A 22,340-nucleotide genomic window follows, 5' to 3' on the forward strand; every position below is an offset into this window, starting at 1 on the left:
TGCGCCCCAAAACTGATCAGCTTTGGCTTTTTCACGGGGGAAAAAAAAAAAAAAAGAAAATAGGGAGAAATGATGGGGAAAAAACTGCATTGGGCTTTTGTAACTCCCCCCAGAACGCCGTTTATAGCCCCAGATTTGCCCCTGCCCGGGGGGATGGGGGTGGGGGCGGATGGAAAAGCTCCCTTCTCATTGTCTGATCGAGGGCAGCGGCGCTGTGCGGTCCCCCCCACTGACTCCTCGAGGTGCGGAGTGGGACAGGGGATCGGGACAGGGCGCGACCGCGAAACCCAGCCCAAGTAAACCCAAAGTTTGATGTCGCGGCGTAAAAAAAGAAAAAAAAAAAAAGAAAAAAAAAGAAAAAAAAAAAAAAAAAAAAAAAAGGAAGGGAAAAGAAAAAAAGAAAAAGACCCCCCCCCCAACCCCTTTTCTCTCTCTTTTTTTTTTTTTTTTTAATGCTTGCTTCTGAGAAACGCCCGGAAAATTACTTTAGTTAACAGCGGACCAAATTAATGCTCAATTAATTCTTAATTATATCAGGCACTTATTGTTCTTTTCGAAGAAGGATCTCAGCCTACATTAGGCTTCTGCAGTAGCAGGAAAAGTCAGGGATGTGCTAGGTATAAATATTTTCCCAGAAATTTTCTCCCCGGAGTTAGGTGGCGGTGAAGCGACTACACGAAGGGGGCTGGCGAGGCGAGGCGGAGGAAACAGAGCTGCCCCGCGGGGTGGCCGCTGCCTTGGATGGCCGGGACGAGACGGTGTGGTGGTGTGGGTATGGCGTGAGCTGCCCCTCGGGGAGGCCGCTGCCCCGCGGCTCAAAGAGACGATACAAGAGCCGAACTGAGCCGCGGCCTGTGCCGGAGTCACCAGAAAAGCTGCCCCGAGGGCGAGACGGCGCTAGCAGAGCCGCACTGACGCGGTGGTGCGGTGGGAGCCGCTCTGGCCGCTGCCCAGGCTCTGACAACTGCACCGCGGTGCTGGCGGGGTGGCGGCAGAGGGGCTGCACCGGGGGCTCGCCCTCGCCGCGAGAAGCCGCGCCCGGAGGTGGCTGTCGCCTCTGGCAGGTGTCACCAAAAGGGCTGCACCGAGAGGAGGGCGAAATGTGACTAGAACGTATAGAGCAGAATAAAATAAATAGAAATGAAGCGCCGCAATGGGGATGGCCGCTGAGAGCTGCACCGCGGGACGGGACAGGCGCGGTTCCGTGGGGAGTCGCCGCTAATCGCGCTGCTTGTCTTGTGGGGTTAGGGGGTAGCCGAGGGACGACAGCCAGAGCCGGGGCAGCCGCTTCCAGCGGCGGGGAGGAGCGGGGCGTGCTGTTCCAAATCAAGGCCGCATCGTTTAGGCCCCGGGACAGGTCCGCCACACTGTACCCAGGGACCCGGACGCGTGTATCCCGCTGCCCCCTCGCTCACCTGCTGCCTCCTTCCTGTCCCCGCGGAACCAAGAAATACCTTAAAATCTAGCCTATGCATACACACACGCGCGCAAAAGGAAAGTCGGGGGTGGTTTTGCTATTTTTTTTTAATTAATGACCTACATGGTGAGCAGCAGCACAAGATTGGTCACTAAGTCAAGCAGCCGGGAGGGGAGCTGGATATAAAACTGCTTGTGTCCTAGGAATATGGGCAGCACCTAAGGCTCTGTTTGAGGATGCACAGGTGGCATCTTGCAGAGTCCAGCTACTGTGTCCATGTCCTGCGTCTCCTGGCAATGACCCCCTGACAGCAGCCAGCCGGCTCCTGGCCTCAACGGGGCTCTCTGACCTCATCCTGCTCCTCCTCCTCATTCCACCGCACACTTTTTCTCTCTGCCAAAAGCTGTGGGAGGGGAGTAGTGCCAGTCTCCAGAGTCTTCTTCGCTGTGTGGAGGCCCATGAGGGGATCCATGTCTGGGAGGAAGGAAGAAGGTGGGGAGTGAGTGGGTGCAGAGCCTGCTGCTGCTTTTCCAGTGGACAAGCTCTTCTGCCTCCTGAAATTCTTCTGACTTTTCCCCAGATAACTGAATTATCCCAAAATAACTCTGAATTCCTTCCCCCAATATATCTGAATTATCCCAAATACCTCTGCATTCCTCCCCAAAGCCTCCAAATTCTCCTAAAACACCTCTGAACTCTCCTAAAATGTCAGAATTCTACCTGAATACCTCTGAACCTCTCCAGGGCCTCCCACAGAGCATCACTTTGGCGGCAGCAGGAGCTCAGGCTCCTCTCCAGGTCCTTGGGGAGCCCCGAGAGGAGGTGGAGCCTCATTTCACTCCAACTGGGAAAAGAAACGACAGGGACAGATGTTATGCGACAGGTATATCAGCCAAGCCCCTCTCCGCAGTTGAGGTGACAGGGATGTGAAGCAACCAGTTGCCACATACCTGTTTAGGATGCTCCCAACATCCTAAAAGGAAAAAGGAAGAAAAAAGGGAGTTCAAGACCCCATAGGCAGCACTTTGAGAGAACTTTTGGGTAAGGAGGGCACTCACCGGGGGCAAGCACCTGGCCTCCAGCTGCCCAATGAGTCTGTAGAGTTGTGCAATCCCCTCGGCCACCTGCAATGATTTTTTGGCATGGGTAGCTGTGAGGCTGTCACCCAGCTCAGCCAGCCACCCCAGCACTGTGTGCTCCTGCTCCGCCAGCAGCTGGCACAGCCACTCGAACTCAGCCTCAGTGATGAAGAACCGAGGGGACCCCCTGTACCAGGTAGTCCTGGTGTCTCTTCCCTTTTCTTCACTCTCCAGTCCAGAAACTCTGCCAACACCTTCCTTAGAGATTGCAGGTGAGACTGGATTTTCTCCTGAATACACCAAAAAAAAAAAAAAACCAACCCCAAAAAGAAACAACAACCCCCCCCCCAAAAAAAAAAAATTGAAGTGATCAGCCCAGACTGTTGATATAATCCGGCCTTCAAAATCTTAAATTGTTTGAGGGAGGAAAGCAAATAACCCTCCTAAAAAGTCCCCTCGCTGCCTTCCCTGGAAGGCAGGGATCAACTTGCTTTATGTTTCTCCCACAACTAGGAGCAGGCACTGGAGCTTTGCTTTCCCACAAAGAAATTTAAATATTTTCACTTTGCACCTTTTTTTCAGGGGGAGGGAGAGGAGAAAGGCCTGATGGGTCATAGGAAGCTGATCTCACCTCACAGGTCTTGTCTGGTCCTCCAAAAATCTTCATGACCACAGCCCGTAGTGGCTCAACTATTGCCTCCTGAGGGGTTTTTGCCTCTTCAATACCAAGAGATGAAGCTCTGGCCGGAGTCAGCACAGGGGTTCTGTGCTGCTGCTGCAGCCATGCTGCCCTCCTGGTGGGGAGGAAGGGGTGCTGGAGGTTGACAGTGGCTCAGGGTGAAGCTGCCTGCCCTTCAACCACCTCTGGGTTTTTCATGCTCTCAGTTCCTGGCACAACCTGGCCCAGTTGGAAAAGCAAATTTCATCACCCACAAGTAGTCCTTAAAGATATTTTATCTCCACAAGGTTGTCTTATTTCCAGGCGCTGCTGTCACATTCCTCACCTGGAAGCTGCTCCCAGCTTTGCCTTGTTCAGCTTCATCGCATGTAAGGGGCCAGAGGCAGATTTGGGGAACTAGGGGGGCAAAATTTAACCAATTCCTCCCTTGTGGTGCCATGCAATAATTTTTTTTTTTCTTTTTTTTTGGCGTGCCTTAATTTTCCTCCCTTCCCTCCCCAGTGCCTGTGTTGAGAAAATAAACGGCCCTGAAAGGGGGGGAAAAGGGCAATCAGATGGTGCAATGGGTGTCCAAGCACGTCATGGCCCCATCTGCAGGCGAGAGATTGGAAGGCTCCTCCCTTTTTGGCTGATAAAAGCTGGCAGAGGGTGAGACAGGACTGAGCTTTGGCTGAGCCTGTGCCAGAGAGAGGAAGAAAAAAATCCCAAGAGGAAAAAAACCCAGTGGAGAAGCAGCCAGTGGAAGGAAACCATCTGGAGGGACCCCAAAACGGCACCAGCAACAGCAAGGAAAGCTCCAAGAAGGTTTGAGTGAGGGGGAAAATCCCAGTGCTGATGGGGGGTTACATCACCTTGATGTCTGTAGGGGGGGAAAAGGGGATTTTGAACCCCCTCCCCATCCCATGAACTCAAGAAGGGAAGTGGATTTACCCTTGCTTTGGTCTCAGGATCTCTGTTTCAGATTTAAAGGTGTTTTTGCTGTGGAGAGTCATGGTGATTATTTGCTTCTCATCTACTTGTAACAATCCAGCTGGGGAATTTGGGTGAGAAACAGCATGGCTCCTGCTTTTATCTCCTTTTGGGTGATTTTCTCACCTTTTTCCCACTTTTACTCATCACCTTGCTGCTTTAATCTCCTTATCTGCAGATTCACTGAGGAAAACGCATGGAAAAGAAGCAACCTGTTTATTTTCAACTGTCACAGCATGCTTTATTCAATCGTTTTGGGGCATTATTACTCATTTCCAGGGTCCTTTAGTACGTGCAACCCCTTGTTTGCATGCAAAACCCCACACAGAGTTCCAGAGGATGAATTTGAAGCCATTTGGTGACAGCTCTTATATCCCTCACACACATTTTCTCCAAGGTCAACAGCAAATTTCTTCACAGGATTTCTCTGGACATGAGAGGTGAATGTGGCTTATCTCAATTTAGGGACTTTCCTCACTCAAATAAACTTTGTCAGATTTGATTGATGAATGGTGGAGACAGAGATGGATTTAAGCTGGATAGATTCAGCCTTCAGCCAGCATGAGGAATGGAGATTTGGGGGTATGATAATATCTACAATGGAGATGGGTTCATCCCAATGTGCTCCTCATGTTCCCTTCATAGTCATCAGGGAATTAATTTATTTAATCCATCTCCAAGGGTTTCCCATAAATGAACCAAGCTCTGTTGCAACTGTTGAAGAAAAAAAATGCTATTTTCTTGAAGTATTTTGATTAAATGTGGTGATTAAACCCATTTTTTGACATAGAAAGGGGCAGAAGCTGAGATGTGACCGTTTGAAGGATAATAATTAGATTTTATTCTTTCTTTCCTTTACCTGTGCCTCCAGCCAAGAGGAGAGGACACTGTGGGTGCAATGGCTTTCTTCCTCAAACCACGGCCATGCACATGGGACCTTGCCCTGGACTACCACACCGCCAAACAGTTTGAAGGTAATCAGACGTGGCCAGAGAGGAGCAAAGTACCAGTTCCTGGTGTTTTCTGGGCTGAGATGTTCAATGGAGTTGGAGATTCTCCAGCTCCACCTTCTGTCTCCCCAGGGCCTCCATCTCCAACCTCCATCTCTTTGCTCTCCCATGTCTATCCTCAACTGGATATCCTCCATCTCCAACTTCCACCTCTTCACTCTTACATCTTCAGCCTCACCCTTCCTCTTCCTTTCTCCTTGAAAAGTCATCAGGGAAGGCATTTCAGGGGGTGTGTGTTTTCTAGGCTTAAATTCGGCTTCTAATTTGTTCTCTGGTTTGCTTTTCAGTGGATGTAACCCTGGACCCAGCCACAGTGGGTCCAGAGGTGATCCTCTCTGAGGACCTCAAAGAAGCTACATGGGGTAGACCTCAATGCCAGTGGCCTGAGGGTCCAGGCCGATTCGACACAGATCCGTGCATGCTGGGCAGCAGGGGCTTCACCTCGGGCCGTCACTACTGGGAGGTGGAGGCCAATGGGCGCTTCTGGGCTGTGGGGGTGGCCTGTGAGTCAGTTCAGAGGAAAGGCCGGGTCCTCTTCAAGCCTAACACTGAGATCTGGGGCTTGCAGAAGTATGATGAGCTCTGCGTTGCCCTCACAGCTCCATCCAACACCTCTGTCCCACTCCTCGATGGGGAGATTGGGGTGTACCTGGACTACGAGGTGGGACAGGTCTCTTTCTATGCTGTCAGCAGCCACCAACACATCTTCACTGTCCAGGCCTCCTTCAGTGGGGAGAGGGTCTTCCCCTACTTTTGTGTGCTTCTCTCAACCATTAAACTGTCCCCCAAGGGCTGATGCCCTGGAAGGATCCTCCCAAAAGCTGATTGCATCATGGTGATTGAAAATGCTCAGGTGCTCCTCAACTCTTTTTTTCCAAATCTTGGAGTCACTTCTGGTCCTAACTCCATCCTAGATGTCTCTGTTTTGGGTTATGTCCAGGGGGTTTTGGGTCTGAGCTCAGCACGACTCACATCAAGTTGTTAAGTTTGTCCAAAGTTCATTAACAGAAGCTTGGCTTCCCTATGCTTGTTTTGAGCTGAAAACTTTGCTTTTGCTCCAAATTTCAGCCTCCTTTGAAAGTTTCTTTTTCTGAGCTCAGTGCCTATGATTGGGTGGGTTTCCAGCACAAATTAAAAATCTTAATTTTTGCAGGCTTTGCATTAATACCAGCCACCACCTCATTTTAAAACTGATTTTGTCATCACAAGGATGTGCTCACACCCACTTCTCCCACTCTTTTCCTCTGCTGTTCCCCTCGCTTGAGATTTATTTCCAAGTACTTAGCATGTAAATATACTCAGAATATAATAAATCTTTTCTTCTCTAAGAAGCAGAAGGCATCTTCATTTGACCCATCACCAAGTTGTCCCAAACCCAAAAAGAGCCCCCAAGGCTGCCCTGGCTCCCCCCTGCATTCCCAAGAACTATCCCACATGGGTCCCCAAAGGCTGTCTTGTCCCACCAACACCTTGTTGGTCCCGTGGAAACCCCAGTAACCCCTTGCCCAGGGGGTTCAAAACCTCTTTGAGGTTTTCTTTCATATCCCTAGGGTGCAGCAGATATCTGGGTGTGAGAAGGCCTCCCTGCAGTACCCAAGGAGCTGACACAGAGGTTTGGAGGCCGTCTCATCCTGTTGCCCTTGCCTGAGCTCTGCAGCTCATGTTTATTACAAATCCAGCTCCTCTCAGTGCTGCAGTGGGAGGAGCTGAGCCCATTGTCATCCAGGTAAGCACAGAGCCCACCACCACGGATTTGAAACCTGGAAGGACAGAGGAGACAACCCCCTCAGATGGGGCAGCAGGAAAAAGGAGAAAACTCACTCATAGGCTTTCCTTAGCTTCAGTTCTCAGGCATCCTCATGGGTACCAACATGCCAAAATATCTCTATATATTTCTTTTATAGGAATAGAACTAATTCAACGTCAATATGCCAAGACTGACACTGATTTATTTCTATTTCTAATATGAAACCCAAAGCTTTGCAAGAAAAAAACAAACTTAAAATAAAAAAATCTAAACTTAGGATTTTCTCACCAAATGCACCACTCCCACCTTTTAGGTCAAAGGAGAAAACAAAGATCAGTTCCATGCAAAGTTGCCCTTCCCAAACATTGTCCCATTGCTACCTCTGGATGTACCTCAAGTACAAGAAGAAATGCACAATTTGTGGCTGAGGAAACACCAACCAACAACATAATAATGAAAAACATGGACTCACAGCTGAGATAGAAGTGAGTGGTTCACCCATTGCCACGGCTGCTCCTCATCCTCCCGCAAAAGACCAATCCAGTGCTCTGAGATGCCTTTGTATCTCATGACAAAGCTCTGAAAAAGAGAAAAAGGAAAGATTTTTACCTTCTTCCAACTAAAAATCTCAATTTTATGAGTTGCTCATGCTGCTTTAGGGCTTCTTTGGAGCTTGAACATTTCAATCTGCTACCAAAAAGTGTCATCTAGAAACAAGGATTTATTCCTACAGTTCTTTCAGCAGCTGGCTTTGGTGAGGAATTTAAACAGACCTATGATGACACACCCCCAAGGGCTTTTCCACAGCTTCTCACCCCAGATCTTCCCCAGAAAGATCCTGGAAGAACAGTCAAAGAAACCGAAAGATTTCAAATACATTGGTTTGGGGTTTTTTTCCCCATGCTGAGCATGTCCTCTTGTCTCCTTACCAAGTCCTCCATGCTGTCTAGAATGGCCAAGGAAGCACCTAGGGCTGAGCAGTTGTCCTGGCTGGATGTCCAGTTCCCCTCAACCTCCGAAAAATAGTAGCATTTTCCTCTGTACCTGATCCAGTCGAAGGGACACTGGAAGCAGGGCTGGGCATGAGGCTGAAAAGCCTGCACTGTCATTAAAAATAGAAGAGCGTTAATGAGCATCACCTTCCCCTTGCCTGTCTGGGATGGGGAGATCATTCTCTACCCCATGGCTTCCAAAATTCTTGCATCTGCCTCAGCTGTGGGCAAAGAGAAAAATTAAGATACCAGGAGAAATCCTGTGAGAAAACAAGCTCAAATCATGGCCCAGCTTGTGATGTTGGACAAGAAACATGGGTGCTGCACCTTCAAAGAAAGAAACAGGGTGTTAGACTTCAAAAAACCACATTTTAAAGAGAAATTTCAGAGTAGCCCTATCCCAAAACATGTCCTTGGGTGTTGCTCTCTGTGATTAATGCCAAAGTAGTGAAAATGACAGAAAAAAATTCTCTTATTCCTGCAGACTTCTTGACTTGGTGGGGCTCATGCCAACACCTCCAGGCCCCTTCTTCTTTGAAAACAATACTTTTGTGTGACTGTACTCCTGAAATGGCTCTTCCTGTTGATTTTCTAAGGGTTTCTAGATAACATCAGCTCCTACACCAAGGGGATGGGTTTGATCTGCTGTAGAAAGGATGGTCTGAAATGTCCTTCTCCCAGAGAGAACAAATTCTGGGGTGGGTTTTGTCTTCCCTGGGAACATGGACATAGACCTGTCACAAATGCAACGACCCAAAATATCTCAGAGACATTCCCTGTGAGACTAAAACCTTGACATTCACCTGCAAAAGTGATGGCTGTGATGAACAGAGCCGTGAAAAGCACTGCCAGCATCACCTGGCAGGCAACACGTGCCTCCGGCTTCATCTCCATGCTGTGACCTGCAGAAGAACAGACCTTCAGTGCCTCTGTGAGGGCTCCCAGGGCAGCAACATGCTACAGGTCATGCCAAGGTGATGAAAGGTTGGTGTCATCCCAAAGCCAGTGGCCTTGGTGTCATTTTGGGTGAGAAATACCAAAAATTCTTCTCCATGTGGAATAAAATTATTTATTTTTTTATTGATGGGAACTCTTTGGGGAGCAGGTTCCTCCCCAGCTCCAGATGCAAACTCCTGCAATGCACCATAATTTAAAATTTGCTTTAATTTCTGGGGTTTCCTCATTATTAAAGTTCAGTGGAGTTTTTTTCCACCAAAACTAAGACACTTCGGGTCATGGTGCCTCCATCTCTGGATCCTCTGATCCAGAATATGCACTTTCCCCTTATCATGAGCAAAGAAAATTATGTTTCCTAAGGATTTTACCTAAAAATCTTAGTGTTTTCATCCAGTGGGACTTGCCACATTTTTTGTTTAAGGTTTCCCCTTTTTGTCCCCATCACATGAACCAAATTTCATGGGAAAACCCCTCTTCTCCCCTTTTCTCCCTGGAAAAATATTAGAAAGTAAGTCAGAAGCCAAATATGCTGAATATTAAGAAAAAAGTTATATTAAAAAAATTTTAAACTCAACAAATGAAAAAATCAACAAATAAATTTAAATTTGTTTTTAAAAAATCAATTTTAAAAAAGCCACAAATGTGCTAAAAAAAAAAAAAAAAAAAACACATTCCTCAAAAACTTTAGTCCCCTGGTTGGGTAGAATAAGATGATGGAAAAGGCCCTAAAAGTCCCTTTTTTACCTTATTGTGTGCCAAGGGGATGATAGAGATGGGAGCAAAATCAGGAGAGCTGAAGCAGGGCAAAAGGGAAAGCTGATTTCTCCAGGGAAAGAAGACAATAATAAATACTTTCTGATCTCTCCAAATGAGATTTAAACACCAAATTTATTTCTAGGGCCTTTTACAGTTCAATTCTTAAAAAAAATTCTTTATTCTAATCCAGAATAAATCAGAAAATTGGAATATTCGTAGAGGGGAAAATACCTAAAAGAATCAGTTACTCAAGTGCCTCTGGAAGGGTTAATACTAAATTACAATAACCCATCATGTCTGAAATTTACCTGTTCAGAGCAAAAATTCTATCTGCTGAGTGACAAAAATTTTCCCTCAAGGGAAGTGTCAGAAAAAGCTTTTCCCCCCCGCCCAACCTTACTTCAGCTGGGTTTTATTCTCAAATTACAGAAGTATCAAAAAAACTCCAAACCCAGTGATTCTACAGTTCATTGCCCTGCAGTTACCTGTCCTCTTGCTCCTTTCCATGCCCAAAAATCCAGAATAAATCCTCATTTCCTCCATTTTTGGGGTTCCTCCAAAACAGGTGCTCTCGCCTCACCTGCCAAGCAAAGTTCCATCTCTCAGAGGTGTCATGAAGGCTGTCAGTCCCCAGTTAAAATTTTCTCACCATTTAAAATTTTCTCCCTGCACCATATTTAAACTTTGCTCCCCAGCTGAAGTTCTCTCACACAATTCAAATCTTGTTCCTGCAATTAGAATTTTCTTTCCCCCCAATTAGTTTTATCTCCCTAATGATACATTTCTCCCCTCAGTTAAAATTTTCTCCCTGCAGGTTTTCTCCCTGCAATCAAACTTCCACCCCAAATTAGTTTTCTCCACCAATCAAAATCTTCCCCTATTAAAATCTCCTCAGTTAACATTTTCTCCCTGCAATTAAAAGTTTCTGCCATAATTAAAGTTTCCGTCCTGCAAACCTTTCTCCCCATGAACGTTTTTCCCCCAGTTGATATCTCCTCCCCTCACTTTTCTCCTCAAATAGTATCTTCTCTCCAAAATTAAGGTTTTCTTGCCTAAATTAAATTTTGGGGATTTTTTTGGTTTGGTTTTTTTTTTCTCCTCCCACTTAAAATAATCTTCCCCCTATTAAAATCTCCTCAATTAAAATCTTCTCCCGCAATTAAAAACTTCTCCCTGCAATTGAAATTCTCTCCTCCAGCCAAACTTTAAGACCACCTCAGCCTTCAAGCTCATCCCAAACCCCATCACCTGTATCTGCTCTGTGGGAACAAGTCTGATGCCGAAGCACAACCTTCTCCTGTGAAGAGAAACAAAGTATTTTTTTTTTAATTGTCGTTTTGGTTTATTTTATAGTTTTCTGAGGGATTTTCCTGTGCCTCCTCAAGGGCAATGCAGAAAGGGCTGCCTGCCCAGGGCCACCTGCCCACCCACTGAACCAGGGGTTCCCCTCCAGCTCCACGTGGCATTACTTCACCCTCTTTTCCAGTATTTCCGGATTTTTTTTTCTCAGCTAGGGAGATGGATTCACCAAAAATGATTTTTTTGGTGTGCAGCTGGGGAAAACACTGCTGGGGATTGCTCTGTTCCAGGAAGTAAGGGGCACACCAGAACAGCCCTCAGGGATTCTACAAGGATGAAGTATAGTTCCCTTCAGCCCATTTTTTTTACTATAAAAATATAAAAAAGTAAGTGTTCTTGGAATTAAGCTACCCAGCTGCAGGGGTTTACCCTAAAACCTAATTTATTTTGTGCATTTTGGGGGTTTTTTGTAATCCCTGGTCACACACCACTGGTGCAGCTGCTTTTGCAGAGGGCAGGAAGGCTGGCTGATAGCAGTTCACCACAAAAACCTTCTGTGACAAGGAAAAAAGGCTGTGGGTGGAAAACAAACTAAAAATAAACATGAGATAATAAAAATATAAAAATAAAAATTAAATAAACCCAAATTTAAAACTAAATTTTTTAATTAATTAAAAATTTAAAAATAATTTTAAAATAAAATAATTCTGTGCTTTATTACTGGAACCTTTGGATCTTTGGGTTTATCCTCTTATTTACCTTATCTGTCTGCTAAGTATTGGGGCAAATTTCTGCTTTATTCCTTGCTTTTTTTTTTTTTGGGTGTCTGAGGAAAAAAACATCATTTTTACCTATATAAGAAGGTGTTGCTTTGGGATATTATGTTACTGGCTAAAACCTGGGATTAACGTCAAAAAAAGCCTAAGAAAAGGGAGGGGAAACGGTTATTGTAGTCTGGAAATTGGTGGTCGCTCCATGCAGTTGCCGATGAGTCCCAAACCTGAAGGAAACACAGGTCTAGATGATGTAAAAAGACACATCAGGAGTGGGAGGAAAAACAAAATAAAATAAAGTAACAAAATAAGCTAAAATTCATTAGCAGCTTGAAGGTAATCCAGATTCTCACATTTTCCTGGGCAGGAGCTGGGCAACCCCTGACCACATTGGATCTCTCTGCCTCAGGATAAAATAAGGCCAAATATTGTGTCAAAACCAGCAGAATAAGTCATATGGAACAAAAGACATTTCAAGTCACTCCCAGCCCATATTTTGGGGAAGAAACACCAAATGTCACCTGTCTCCTCCTCACCTGATTACCTGCCTGTGGTCACACTGATCCAACTCCTGACATGCTTCAGCCTCACACTCGAAAACCTTATTTAAAAGATTTTTGAAATTATTATTTTTTAATCTTGTTTTCACAGATGTTTAGCACAGACACAAACCCACAGATGTTTCTACACCTCCAGGTGTGCCACCTCTTCCTGGCTGCAGGACACCCCTTCCCTCACCACCTTCGATTTACAAAGGAAGGCTGTAGAATACATATATTTATATACATATATATTTGCACAAACAAAAAAGCAGATAAAAGCCCCAGCCAACACCATTTCCTGGAGCCGGATGCAGACATGAGTGCATAGCTCACAAGGCAGGAGGTTATCCACGGATGGTGTCACTTTTGGGCTGCTCCTGGGACCTTCTGAGTGACCATGGCTGGGGAAATCGTTTATGCTGATTTAAAGCATCTTGGGGATGTTTCTTCTGCTGAGAAGCATCGTGGTAAGTCCTATTTTGGGGAGGAAATGCTTGTTCCAAGTTTTGGGAAGATTTTCAGATGTTTACTTTTGGGTTTGCTTGCTTCTTCACCTCTGTGTTGAGGTTCCCATGACCATGGAGAACATCTTTGTGGGTTAAATGTCTTCTAAGGTGGAATCCTGGCTTGAAAAGAGGAGGAAAAAGAGAAAGGAAGGGAAGAGAGAGGGTGACAGACATCTGTTTTGCTTCCAGGATTCTTCACCTGGGGGGGCAAAATGGGTGCCAAGAAGCCCAACATGAGCCAACACAGCTGGATGGGAAGGAAAGCTCCTGAGGTAGTGGCTAGAATCCTTGTGGAGATGAGGGCTGGAGAGACCTTTGTCTCACCAACACCCAGCTCTACCAGGAGCTCTAAACTAAGCCAGTTTCAGAAGGTTTCCAATCCTTATTGGATCCCCATGGGCTCCATCACTGGGTGCCCAAGGGTGCTCCTGAGCCTCCTGCAGCCCGTCCACCACCTGAGAAACCACCCTCACTGTAGACCTCATCAGTGGTGATTTACATTTTTGGAGGAAGCAAAGAAGCTGTAAACTTCTGCTCAAACTCACCAGTTTGACAGAGAGGCTTTTTTTTCCCCCTCTAAACCCCCAGCTTTTTCATCTTTCATTTTTTTAAAGCAAATGTGGCCTCTTTCAGCACCTGCCTTGTGTCCATGGTGGCATGGGCTCCTCCTCATAGCCGGTGGGCTGGGGCAACTCATCCTGCTGGTCCTGGTGGTGCTGCTGAATGTGCGGGGTGAGTAGCCAGCTCTTATCTACATCTCACACCCCAGTGAGCAGCCAGGGAGGGGAAACTGGGGTTCGTTTCAGCATTTTCAGCCTTTGGAGGGGACAAGGGGGTCCTGTGCAGATGCAACATCACCCACCATGAATAAACCCCTTCTGAGTAAACTTAGATTATACTCACAGCTATCATACAAGGGTGGAGGATACAAGCCATGTTTTTCAGGCTGGCTTAAGCAACTGTATGAGAAAATGAAACCCAGTTTTGTGGGCTTTGTGGTTTTTATCCCTAAATGGCTGCAGCGTCTCACTCTGGATTACTGCTCCAAGTTTTTCAGTGCTCCCTGCAGCCAGCAGTGACAAGCGTTCCACAGCTAGGCAGTGAGATCCAGGGAAGGAACCAGATGGAGCAGTGCATGTTTTCATCCCTGGTGCAGTATTTCTGCAAGCCCCGAGGTGACAGCCCCACAGGTAATCCCCCTTCCCACCTGTCTCTGCTGGGAGATGCTCAGGTGAGACTTTTGTGGGGGTCTTCTACTGCAAGGACAGAGACCCTTAGACCCTTGGGGTTGTGAGGCCACCAAGGGTTATTTGGCAAAGAGGAATGTTGCAAGGAAGAATCCTCTTTTCCATGCAATTTTTGCTGATCCCTCCCCCATGGAGCAGTGTCAGCCCTAGGGAGGAGGTTCCTCACCACTCTTCCTCCACCTCCACCGGCCAATAACATCCTTGAGGTCACTCAACCTCAGTAACCCTCCTTCTCTCCGGTGGATGTAAAAACCACATCAGTGTAAAAAATTCAACAATGGGGAAAGAGCTGGGGTGTGGGATGGGGAATCCCTCAGTACCTTCAGCTGGTGGCTGGGGAATAACCTGACAACCCTTCAGAGCCTCTCATGGCTTTCTCTCCTCTTCAGCCTATGCTGGCTGCAAGCTGTGTCCCCAGCACTGGCAGCTCCATGGGGAGAGATGCTACTGGCTTTCTGAGGAATTGGGAAACTGGACTCGAGGCATGAAAAGCTGTGAAAATCAGGACTCCCAGCTGGTGGTGCTCCAGGACAAGAAAGAGAAGGTAAATAGGGAGAAGAAGGCTTGAAAAGGACATCAAAGTCCTGATTTTCAGGTGGGCAGGGAAGAAAAAAGTGCCTAGCAACAAGAGGGTTTGGGGAAGCATTCAACATATGGGGGACATTCATGTCTCATCAATTTGGGAGTCAGATTTACCCCATGAATTTGCTTGCCATGAAAGCCTCCATAGAGAGATTTCGGGAGAAACTGGTCACCTCTATTTTCCAGGAGCACATCAAGACTATTGCAGGGAAAAGCCCACCACCGGTGTGGATTGGACTAAGGTCACATCAGAAGGCATGGAGATGGGTGGACAACACACCTTTCAACCCCAAAATGTGAGTGTACCCACAGTCTGTTGGTGTAAACAGCAGCTTTGCTCCATTTCAGACCCAGTTCATGCCCTGACCCATCTCTCCAAGATGTTGGAGTTTATGCAATGGTCTCATATTCCCCCCAACAAAGCTCTATAGACCAAAAGTTGGGGAATTGTACCAGAGCACAGTAACCCCACAGCTCCCACCAGCCCCGTGGAATAACAAGGCTTTTCTTGCTCCACACATGCTCCTCACAGATCTTACTGCAGGCACAGCAACTCTTCTCAAATCTGGTCACCCTCCAGCAAGAATCAATGCATGCACAGTGAGATGGTGCAGTAAAAGGGCAGGGAAACTCACCCCCACTTCTTCTTTTCTGCAAGACTTGGAGTCTCCTCTTCTTCAGCAATACAATTTTTGTTCTACAGGCTTGGCACCTCTCTGCAGGAGATGGGTGAAGGGTGCGGGACCCTGAGAGCCAAGGACTTCGAAGTTTATAGATGTGATGCTGAACACAAATGGGTTTGCAAAAAAAACCCTTTCCTACTCTGCTCTGTTACAGCAGGAGATGAGGAGAAAAGCAATGCCTCCATCTGACCCACCGCAAAACGCCCATCCCACAAGACACTTGCTGCCATTATTTGGGGTGAAATAGCCCCATCCTCACTGTTACAGCTTTGTGGGAGATTAAAGGGTTTGCAAATCCTCTTACCATGAGGATCAAGACCAGTTTTGGGGGCACAGATGAGCTCCTGAGCTGGAGAATCAGAAAGGTCTGTGCCTCAGGCACAGTGTTGATAGAGCTGTGGCATCAATAAAAGCTTATCAAACTGGCTTGCTGCAATTCATTGAAATAACATAGGCAAGAGCACAGATGGCACATCATATATAATATATATATATATCATATGTAAATTATATATATATATCATATATAAACATTGCAAATTTCAACTCAAAACAGCTTTTGTGAGTGACAGATGTTACCCATACGCATCTCTCCAGGTACAGCTGAGAGTGTCAGCACACTGATGCAGGCAGCTGGGTTTTGCCCAAGTTTTGAGGATTTGGAGGGGTTTGTTTTTCTTCTGAGTTGTTTTGTTGTTGTTGTTTTGGGCTTATTTGTTGCACTTGTTTTAGAGAGGGTTTTTTTGTTGTTTTTGTTTGTTTGCTCGTTTTTGGGGTTTTTTGGATGGCAGGTTGGGGTTTTATTTGGTGTGTTTTGTTGTTTTTACCAAATTCCCTCCCCATCCGTTTTATTGATCTCTTTCAAATGGTAGAGGGAGAGGGAGAGGGAGAGGAGAGAAGGTTCTGTGAGATTTGGTTGATACTCAAGGATCACCTTCTACAAGATCAAAAAGCTCCATCACAACAAGTAGGAAATGAAAGGCAGCTGAAGACTGGCACAAGTATGTTGCTCCTAATTGAACTCAAAAGGGAACACACAGGAGTGAAAGCTGGGACAGGTGATGCAGGAGTACAGAGTTGCTGTGATAGCACCAGGAAAGCCAGGAGTTGAATCTAGCAACATTTCTGCACGTGAAGGGGAACAAAAGAGGATTCCATGTGTAGTTGAAGAAAATAGCAAAAGGAACAAAAGGACAACTAGGGAAAATGTAAACTCTTCCTGAATGGGGTAGGGGTGCTGATAACAAAGCACATGGAAAAGTCTGAGTGTCTTGGGGTGACCTTATGATGTGTATCCCATATCGCTGCCTATGCCCAGAAATTAATTCCTGTGCCTTTCTATGCCTCTAAACTGAGCCTGAGAGGGGGAAGGAAAAAACTGAGCAAAACTTTTGCAAAGCAGTTTGCAGCTTGTTCAAGGTCACACACAGATAGCAATTGGTTTTCCCCACTGCGGTAGGGGAGGGAGGAAGCACCCAGCTTGCTGCGCCCAGGACAGTTCTTTTTTTGGCCAGTGGTTCAGCTGCTTTGTTCTCTGGAGAGAGACTGTGAGTTGAGTTTTTCCTTCTCTGGAATTCTGGATTTCTCCCTTTTCTACTGGACTGCTTGATTGCTTTAACATCAGAGCACATCAGGAGGACTTTCCACTGAGCACAGAGGGCCTGGCCCCGGCCCAAGCTCCAGCTCCAAGGAGACGAAAGGGAGGACTTGAACACTTCCCCAGGTTTTTCCTCCACAGCGAGAGATTTTATTATTTAGCATTATTTTCCTTTCCCGTGTGTTTGTTAAATAAATAGTTTTATCTCCTTCACTTTCCTTCAAGGAAAATCTATCTTTTCCCGAACCTGGTGGGGGAGGGGTGGTTGTGCCTTCTCTCAGAGGATATATTTCTAAATTTGGCCAAACCGGAACACTGAGATACTCAATACTTTCTTTGTCTCCATGTTTCCTAGTATAATTGTCCTTTAGGAATCCCAAGCCCAGAAAACTGAGGGAAAGTTTGGAACATGCCTGAACCTCCATGGAAGGTAAATCAGATTAAAGAGATCTTAAACAAACTTTACATACATAAGCTCATGGAGCATAAGATGTTGGACCCACAAGTGCTGAGGAATGCCACTGCAAGTCCACTCTTTATTATCTTTGAAATGCCATGGCAAGTGGGAAAGATTCCTGAAGACTGGAGGAAAAAAATTGTTACTCCTATCTTCAAGAATGGCAGCATGGAAGATCCAGGGTACTATAGGCAGGCCAGCTTCACCACTATCTCTGGGAAGATAAAGGAACAACTAATCCTGGAAGCCGTTTTTCCAAACAGGTGAAGCACAGTATAGTAGTCAGGAATAGTCAACATAGACTTACAAGGAGGAAGCCATGCTTAACTCACCTGATAACTTTCCACAACGCAGATGATGTAACTGTTTTAGTGGATGATGGGAGAACAGTGGAAGTTGTTTACCTCAACTTTAGTAAGAATTGTGCCACTGGCTCCCCTAACAGCCTCACAGAACAGCTAGCAAAATACAGGTTAAATAAGCATACTGTGAGGTGGACTAAAACAGCCTACCTGCCAGGCCCAGAGTGTTGTGGTCACTGGTTTAGAGGCAAGCCATTAGTGGTGCATCCCAGGGGTCAGTGCTGGGGCCAGCATCTTCACCAATGACCTTGAGTACAGCTTCAGCATGTACACAGTACACAGCTAGGAGGACTAGCTGATCTATAAGATGATTGTAAGATCAGAGATAAGATAAGATTCAGAGGATCTTGGACAAACAGAAAAAGGATGTTTGAGAGAAATCTCTTAAAAGTCAACAAGGATGATTGCAGAGGTTGCATCTGAGGAGGAATAACACATGGCACTGTAACATGCTGTGGCCTGACTGACTAAAGAACAGCCCCATAGAGAAGGTCTTGAGAGTCTTGGTGAACAACAAGGTCACCATGAGACAGTGATGCAAGCAGATGGCAAAGGCAGCCAACAGCCTCCTAGACCACATTAGGAAGGGAATTGAAAGCATGTGGAGGGCCGTAGTCTTTTGTCTCTACTCAGCACTGGTAAAGCCACATATGGAGCACTGTGTCCAGCTACAGGTTCCCCAATACAAGAAAGAAAAGGACTTACTGGACCAAGTCCAGTGAAGAACCACAAAGATGACTAGGGGACTGGAGCATTTTCCGTATGAGGAAAGCTTGAAAGAGCTAAGACTGCTCAGCCTGGAAAAGAGAGCCTCGGTGATGTCTTACCCATGTGTTTAAATACCTGATGGGTTGGAATGAAGAGTACAGTGCCAAGCTCTTTTCAGTGGTGCTCAGAGACAAGAGTCAATGGGCACAAGACAAAAACCGTGAAATTCCATCTGAACACAAGAAAACAGTGTTCTACGGTGAGGTTGGTCAAACACATTGCCCAGAAAGGTCAAGATGTTCAATAAGCAACTGGGCATGATCCTGAGGAAACAGTTCCAGCTGACCCTGTGTGAGCAAGGGGGTTGGATTAGATCGTTTCATGAAGTGTTTTCCAACAGAAACAGTTCTGTTATTCTGAGATTGGGTGGTTGTCTATGACTATCTAATATGAGGATATAGGGAAGACTAAGCCAGGCTTTTTTTCAGAGATACTTAGTGGAAGGGTAAGAATAAACGGTGTAACCTTTAATTAGATGGAGGGGAAACTTTTTTTACCATGGTGGTGGTCAGTCCAGAGTGGCTATGAATTCTTTGTCCTTGGAAATATTCAAAACTCAACCACACAAGGTCTCAAGCAGTTTAATCTGACTGGACCTGCTTTAAGCCGGGGTTTGGACAAGGTGGCCTCCAGAGGTCCATCTCAAGCTGAATGATTTCATGATTCTCCATGGCTGGATTTAAAGACTGTAACTCATAACAGCTTAACATATTTGTGGTAACACTTAAAATACACATGACTCTTAAATACAGGGTTGATAAAACATGCATACAAGACCAGGACCTAGGCAAAGCCAAGTTACTCTAGATAGCTATCATTTTAGACTGGAAGTACTGATCACCTGAGATATCTGTCTCTCTATATGGAGATCAGGTAAATAGTCAGAAGAACACTGTCCTGGTAATTTTTAGTGCTTTGAAACATTCAGACATAACACCCCACTGGCTCAACTCAAAGGCTTACTGATGAAACCCCAGAAACATTTTCCGCTAACTTCAATGACTAAAAAAAGCATTTGGTTGATCTAAGTAGAACCAGGGGGACTGATAAACACTGCCATGCCACCAGGTACCTCAGCCTAATTGGCCTGTCAGTAAGAACAAACAGCCCCAGAGATTTTGGAAGGAAGCAGAAGGCCTTGCTCAAAAATATGAAAAAAACTTGCCCATTAAATCCTTACTAAATATTGAAATGTACAGATTGGTTGATGTCCAAAATAAAAGGAAAGGGTTAAAAAGAAATTTATTTTTGTGTCTAAATGTGTCTTTTGAATTTGATATTCAGGAATATCTTTTCCTTTCCTGAATATTCCTAACTCACTAACCTGATTTCCACCAGAAATTTGCCTAAGATACCTAGATACAAATGCAATACTAAAAGTAGATTCAAACAGACTCAGTCAAAGCTTGTAAAAATTGCAACCAGATCTGCATCCTTACCATAAATGCTTACCTAATTTTTTCTTTTGTACTGAAGTGGAAGATCTCTAATAGTTGTCTTTGTGCAGAACTCTATTTTTGGTGCTAATCCCTTGATAATAACAGTTAATCGCTGCATATACATCACTCTTATGATCAGAACACTTCAAGTCCCCCATTGAAACTGCAAAATCAGAAGTGACTAAAGGAGGCACTTCGGCTAAAGAAGACTTGCAGGAAACTCACCAGCAAATAACAGTGGCAAAGGAGTTTTCCTATGAAAAGCAACATTCTGATTTTAGTCTGCTCTCTTAATTGGTATAAACTGTCCCAGAAGGGGAACATGATGCACAGGGCCAGCATGTTCCAAACGTATGCTTGAGGCAGTGACCTAGACACTTGGTACTGACTTTGACACTTCCTCATAAAGCCAGTATTGTGAAGAAAGGTGAGAAGAAACCCTTGATCTACAAAGAAAATATACAGATCTTTACTGTTTAATTAGCAGCTCCTTCTGCACAGTGGTGGACCAGGCTAGCCCAAAGGACACTTTTCTAAAATGATGTGAAAAAGAAATTCAAGTTTGCCTTTCAAGGCAGGTAATGCCATGAAAAATACTGTAAAGACACTAATGATGCCTGTCGACAACAACAACAGCAGTATCTGTTCACTTATCTTAGACTTTGAATTGTGCATTTCTAGCAGTTCCTTTCTTCTACATGAGTGACACAGAAATCACAGTGCAGTACTTTCAAACTACATTTGCCCCTACCCTGATGCAAAGAGGATAAAATATAAGCAGTAGTGATAAAGAAGGAAAGAAATAAGGTACATCTGGAAGGAAATATAATGATGCCATATTAGTAATTTGAGTGCAGCATCTGGCTGGCCCAGATGCAGCTACAGAAATGAGGTGGTGCTGCCATTTCTCTGTCTGGATCCAAGCTAGTCTGAGGGTACCCACAAATCACCTGTTCCTTTACCAATATGTCACCACCTTGTCTTCATCGGGTTCTTAAGGACCAAGTTAAAGAATAGTACAATGTTACACTTAGTTAACCCAAGCATATATTTCTAAATTTCTATTCCAAATGTATAGAAAGTATTCCTGTATTGGGCAGAACTTTCTAACAGATTTTTTTTTTTAAGTCTAGTATTTCTATACTTGCAATTTATACATAATACCTGATTTTTTCATGTGAATAATGGCATTACTAGTTTGTAGAGTAAGCACAAGAACCTTCTGAATGAATCAGTGCAAAAGTGAATCTACAGGAAAGATGACCCTCTCCGTTCATAGCTATTGTATGCTCATATTAATTAAACTGAAGTGAGTTTTATTGCTTCTTTAGCATAATCTAATCCATAATGCAGTGAGAGGGATGAAAATATAATCATTCTAGGCTGCTTTTGCTCCTTCAGGAAACAATGAACCCTAGAAAGAATAGGCAGTGGGAGGCTTTACAAAAATATGAAAATAAAATAACTTCCAAGAGAAGAGAGAGAACAGGCAGAGTGAAAAAAACAAGGTGTGTACGTGAGATAAAGAAAATTGACAGAAATCTGGCATCCCCAAAGGCCACTGGTACAAAGAATCTTGAAAATCTTTTAAGTGACTGGAGTTTTCACACCATCTGTGGATGAAGGTATATAGCTGAACATACGGTTTTGTTATTAGAGCTTCTACCTGCCTACAGTCTCTGACTAACGAATTTACTTGTTAGGATAGACCTACATTTTGTACATTCTCTGAGAACTTCTATATTCAAAAGAGCACAGGAGCATCCCTCTCTGCTCAAGAGGATCAAACTGATAGTCGAACTCCAGTCCTCACAAAATTGCCACTAAGTCGTTGAATTCCTTCCTTCTTCAGACAGGTATGATAAGCACCAGTTACTTACTGGAAAATGAGAAATTGTCACCACTAATTCTCTATCCATCCCACAACAGGCAGGAGTCAGCTTGCATTCTGGGAACAGAAAGTCTCCTGTACTCTCTCCATAAAATGCACAGTCATCCCCTACTGAAAGAAGAAAGAGACGCCCACAAAAAATACTTGTCAGGGTTGTTACACGAAACTGTCATTGCTGTGCAATGAAAACTTTGTAATTTTACAAATGTGAATGAATGAGTGAATGTTCTTGACAGAATGCTGCTTGGCTCATGCATAGGGATGCTTTTAGTAGCAGCTGGTAGTTGGAACATTAGTGGGCCTAGGAAGCATGGTACAGGAATGGCACATATTCAGCATGATTTAGAATTATTTGATGTTGGAAATGTTTAAGACAGAAGCTACTTTTAATATACTGTCCTTCTCTGTTGTCAGAGAACATTTCAGTTTGCATTCCTGAGGGCCACAGCAAACAAAACCACAGAAATACACCAAACCCAAACCATTTGGCCCTGTATTTGTATATAGGAAAGAACATAACAACATCAGGGGGTTTTTTTGCCTGCTTGACTAAAAGAATGACTGCTTTTCCAGAAAATGGCTTATTCA

The 22,340-nt window shown here is 45.0% G+C and overlaps 4 protein-coding genes across 4 annotated transcripts; 2 read left to right on the forward strand and 2 right to left on the reverse strand.

Moving 5' to 3' along the window:
• Positions 1-1,693: 1,693 nt before the first annotated feature.
• LOC309584949 (uncharacterized protein) lies at positions 1,694-3,585 on the reverse strand. The gene is made up of 6 exons (XM_082301310.1): positions 3,501-3,585; positions 3,128-3,394; positions 2,476-2,541; positions 2,368-2,390; positions 2,146-2,261; positions 1,694-1,891 (listed from the first exon to the last, which is right to left on the reverse strand). The coding sequence occupies exons 2-6, from the start codon at positions 3,161-3,163 to the stop codon at positions 1,749-1,751; spliced, it is 384 nt and encodes a 127-aa protein (XP_082157436.1). The 5' UTR covers positions 3,164-3,394; positions 3,501-3,585; the 3' UTR covers positions 1,694-1,748.
• Positions 3,586-3,862: 277 nt separating this feature from the next.
• On the forward strand, positions 3,863-6,274 carry LOC309584947 (E3 ubiquitin-protein ligase TRIM7-like). Its single transcript, XM_082301308.1, has 3 exons — positions 3,863-3,979; positions 5,016-5,118; positions 5,442-6,274. Exons 2-3 carry the CDS (start codon positions 5,043-5,045, stop codon positions 5,948-5,950), a joined length of 585 nt encoding a protein of 194 aa, XP_082157434.1. The 5' UTR covers positions 3,863-3,979; positions 5,016-5,042; the 3' UTR covers positions 5,951-6,274.
• A 426-nt stretch (positions 6,275-6,700) lies between these two features.
• LOC309585421 (C-type lectin domain family 2 member B-like) lies at positions 6,701-10,149 on the reverse strand (the record flags this gene model as incomplete). Its single annotated transcript, XM_082302126.1, has 5 exons — positions 6,701-6,914; positions 7,374-7,480; positions 7,831-8,003; positions 8,697-8,795; positions 10,092-10,149. 5 exons carry the CDS (start codon positions 10,147-10,149, stop codon positions 6,701-6,703), a joined length of 651 nt encoding a protein of 216 aa, XP_082158252.1.
• A 2,468-nt stretch (positions 10,150-12,617) lies between these two features.
• LOC309585333 (killer cell lectin-like receptor subfamily G member 1) lies at positions 12,618-15,427 on the forward strand (the record flags this gene model as incomplete). Its single annotated transcript, XM_082301991.1, has 6 exons — positions 12,618-12,687; positions 13,360-13,458; positions 13,776-13,916; positions 14,363-14,517; positions 14,742-14,851; positions 15,259-15,427. 6 exons carry the CDS (start codon positions 12,618-12,620, stop codon positions 15,425-15,427), a joined length of 744 nt encoding a protein of 247 aa, XP_082158117.1.
• Between the last annotated feature and the right edge of the window lie 6,913 nt (positions 15,428-22,340).

The sequence above is a fragment of the Coloeus monedula genome (genome assembly GCF_965178545.1).
Source record: "Coloeus monedula genome assembly, chromosome: Z".
In the NCBI taxonomy this organism is placed as follows: domain Eukaryota; kingdom Metazoa; phylum Chordata; class Aves; order Passeriformes; family Corvidae; genus Coloeus; species Coloeus monedula.

Coding starts and splice junctions, on each gene's coding strand:
- LOC309584949 (XM_082301310.1), bottom strand. CDS start 3,163: ATGAAGATTTTTGGAGGACCAGACAAGACCTGTGAG. Junction 2,542..3,127: donor GACCAGACAAGACCTGTGAG/GTGAGATCAGCT, acceptor AAATCATTGCAG/GTGGCCGAGGGGATTGCACA. Junction 1,892..2,145: donor GGCCCTGGAGAGGTTCAGAG/GTATTCAGGTAG, acceptor CCTTCCTCCCAG/ACATGGATCCCCTCATGGGC.
- LOC309584947 (XM_082301308.1), top strand. CDS start 5,043: ATGGCTTTCTTCCTCAAACCACGGCCATGCACATGGGACCTTGCCCTG. Junction 5,119..5,441: donor CACCGCCAAACAGTTTGAAG/GTAATCAGACGT, acceptor TTTGCTTTTCAG/TGGATGTAACCCTGGACCCA.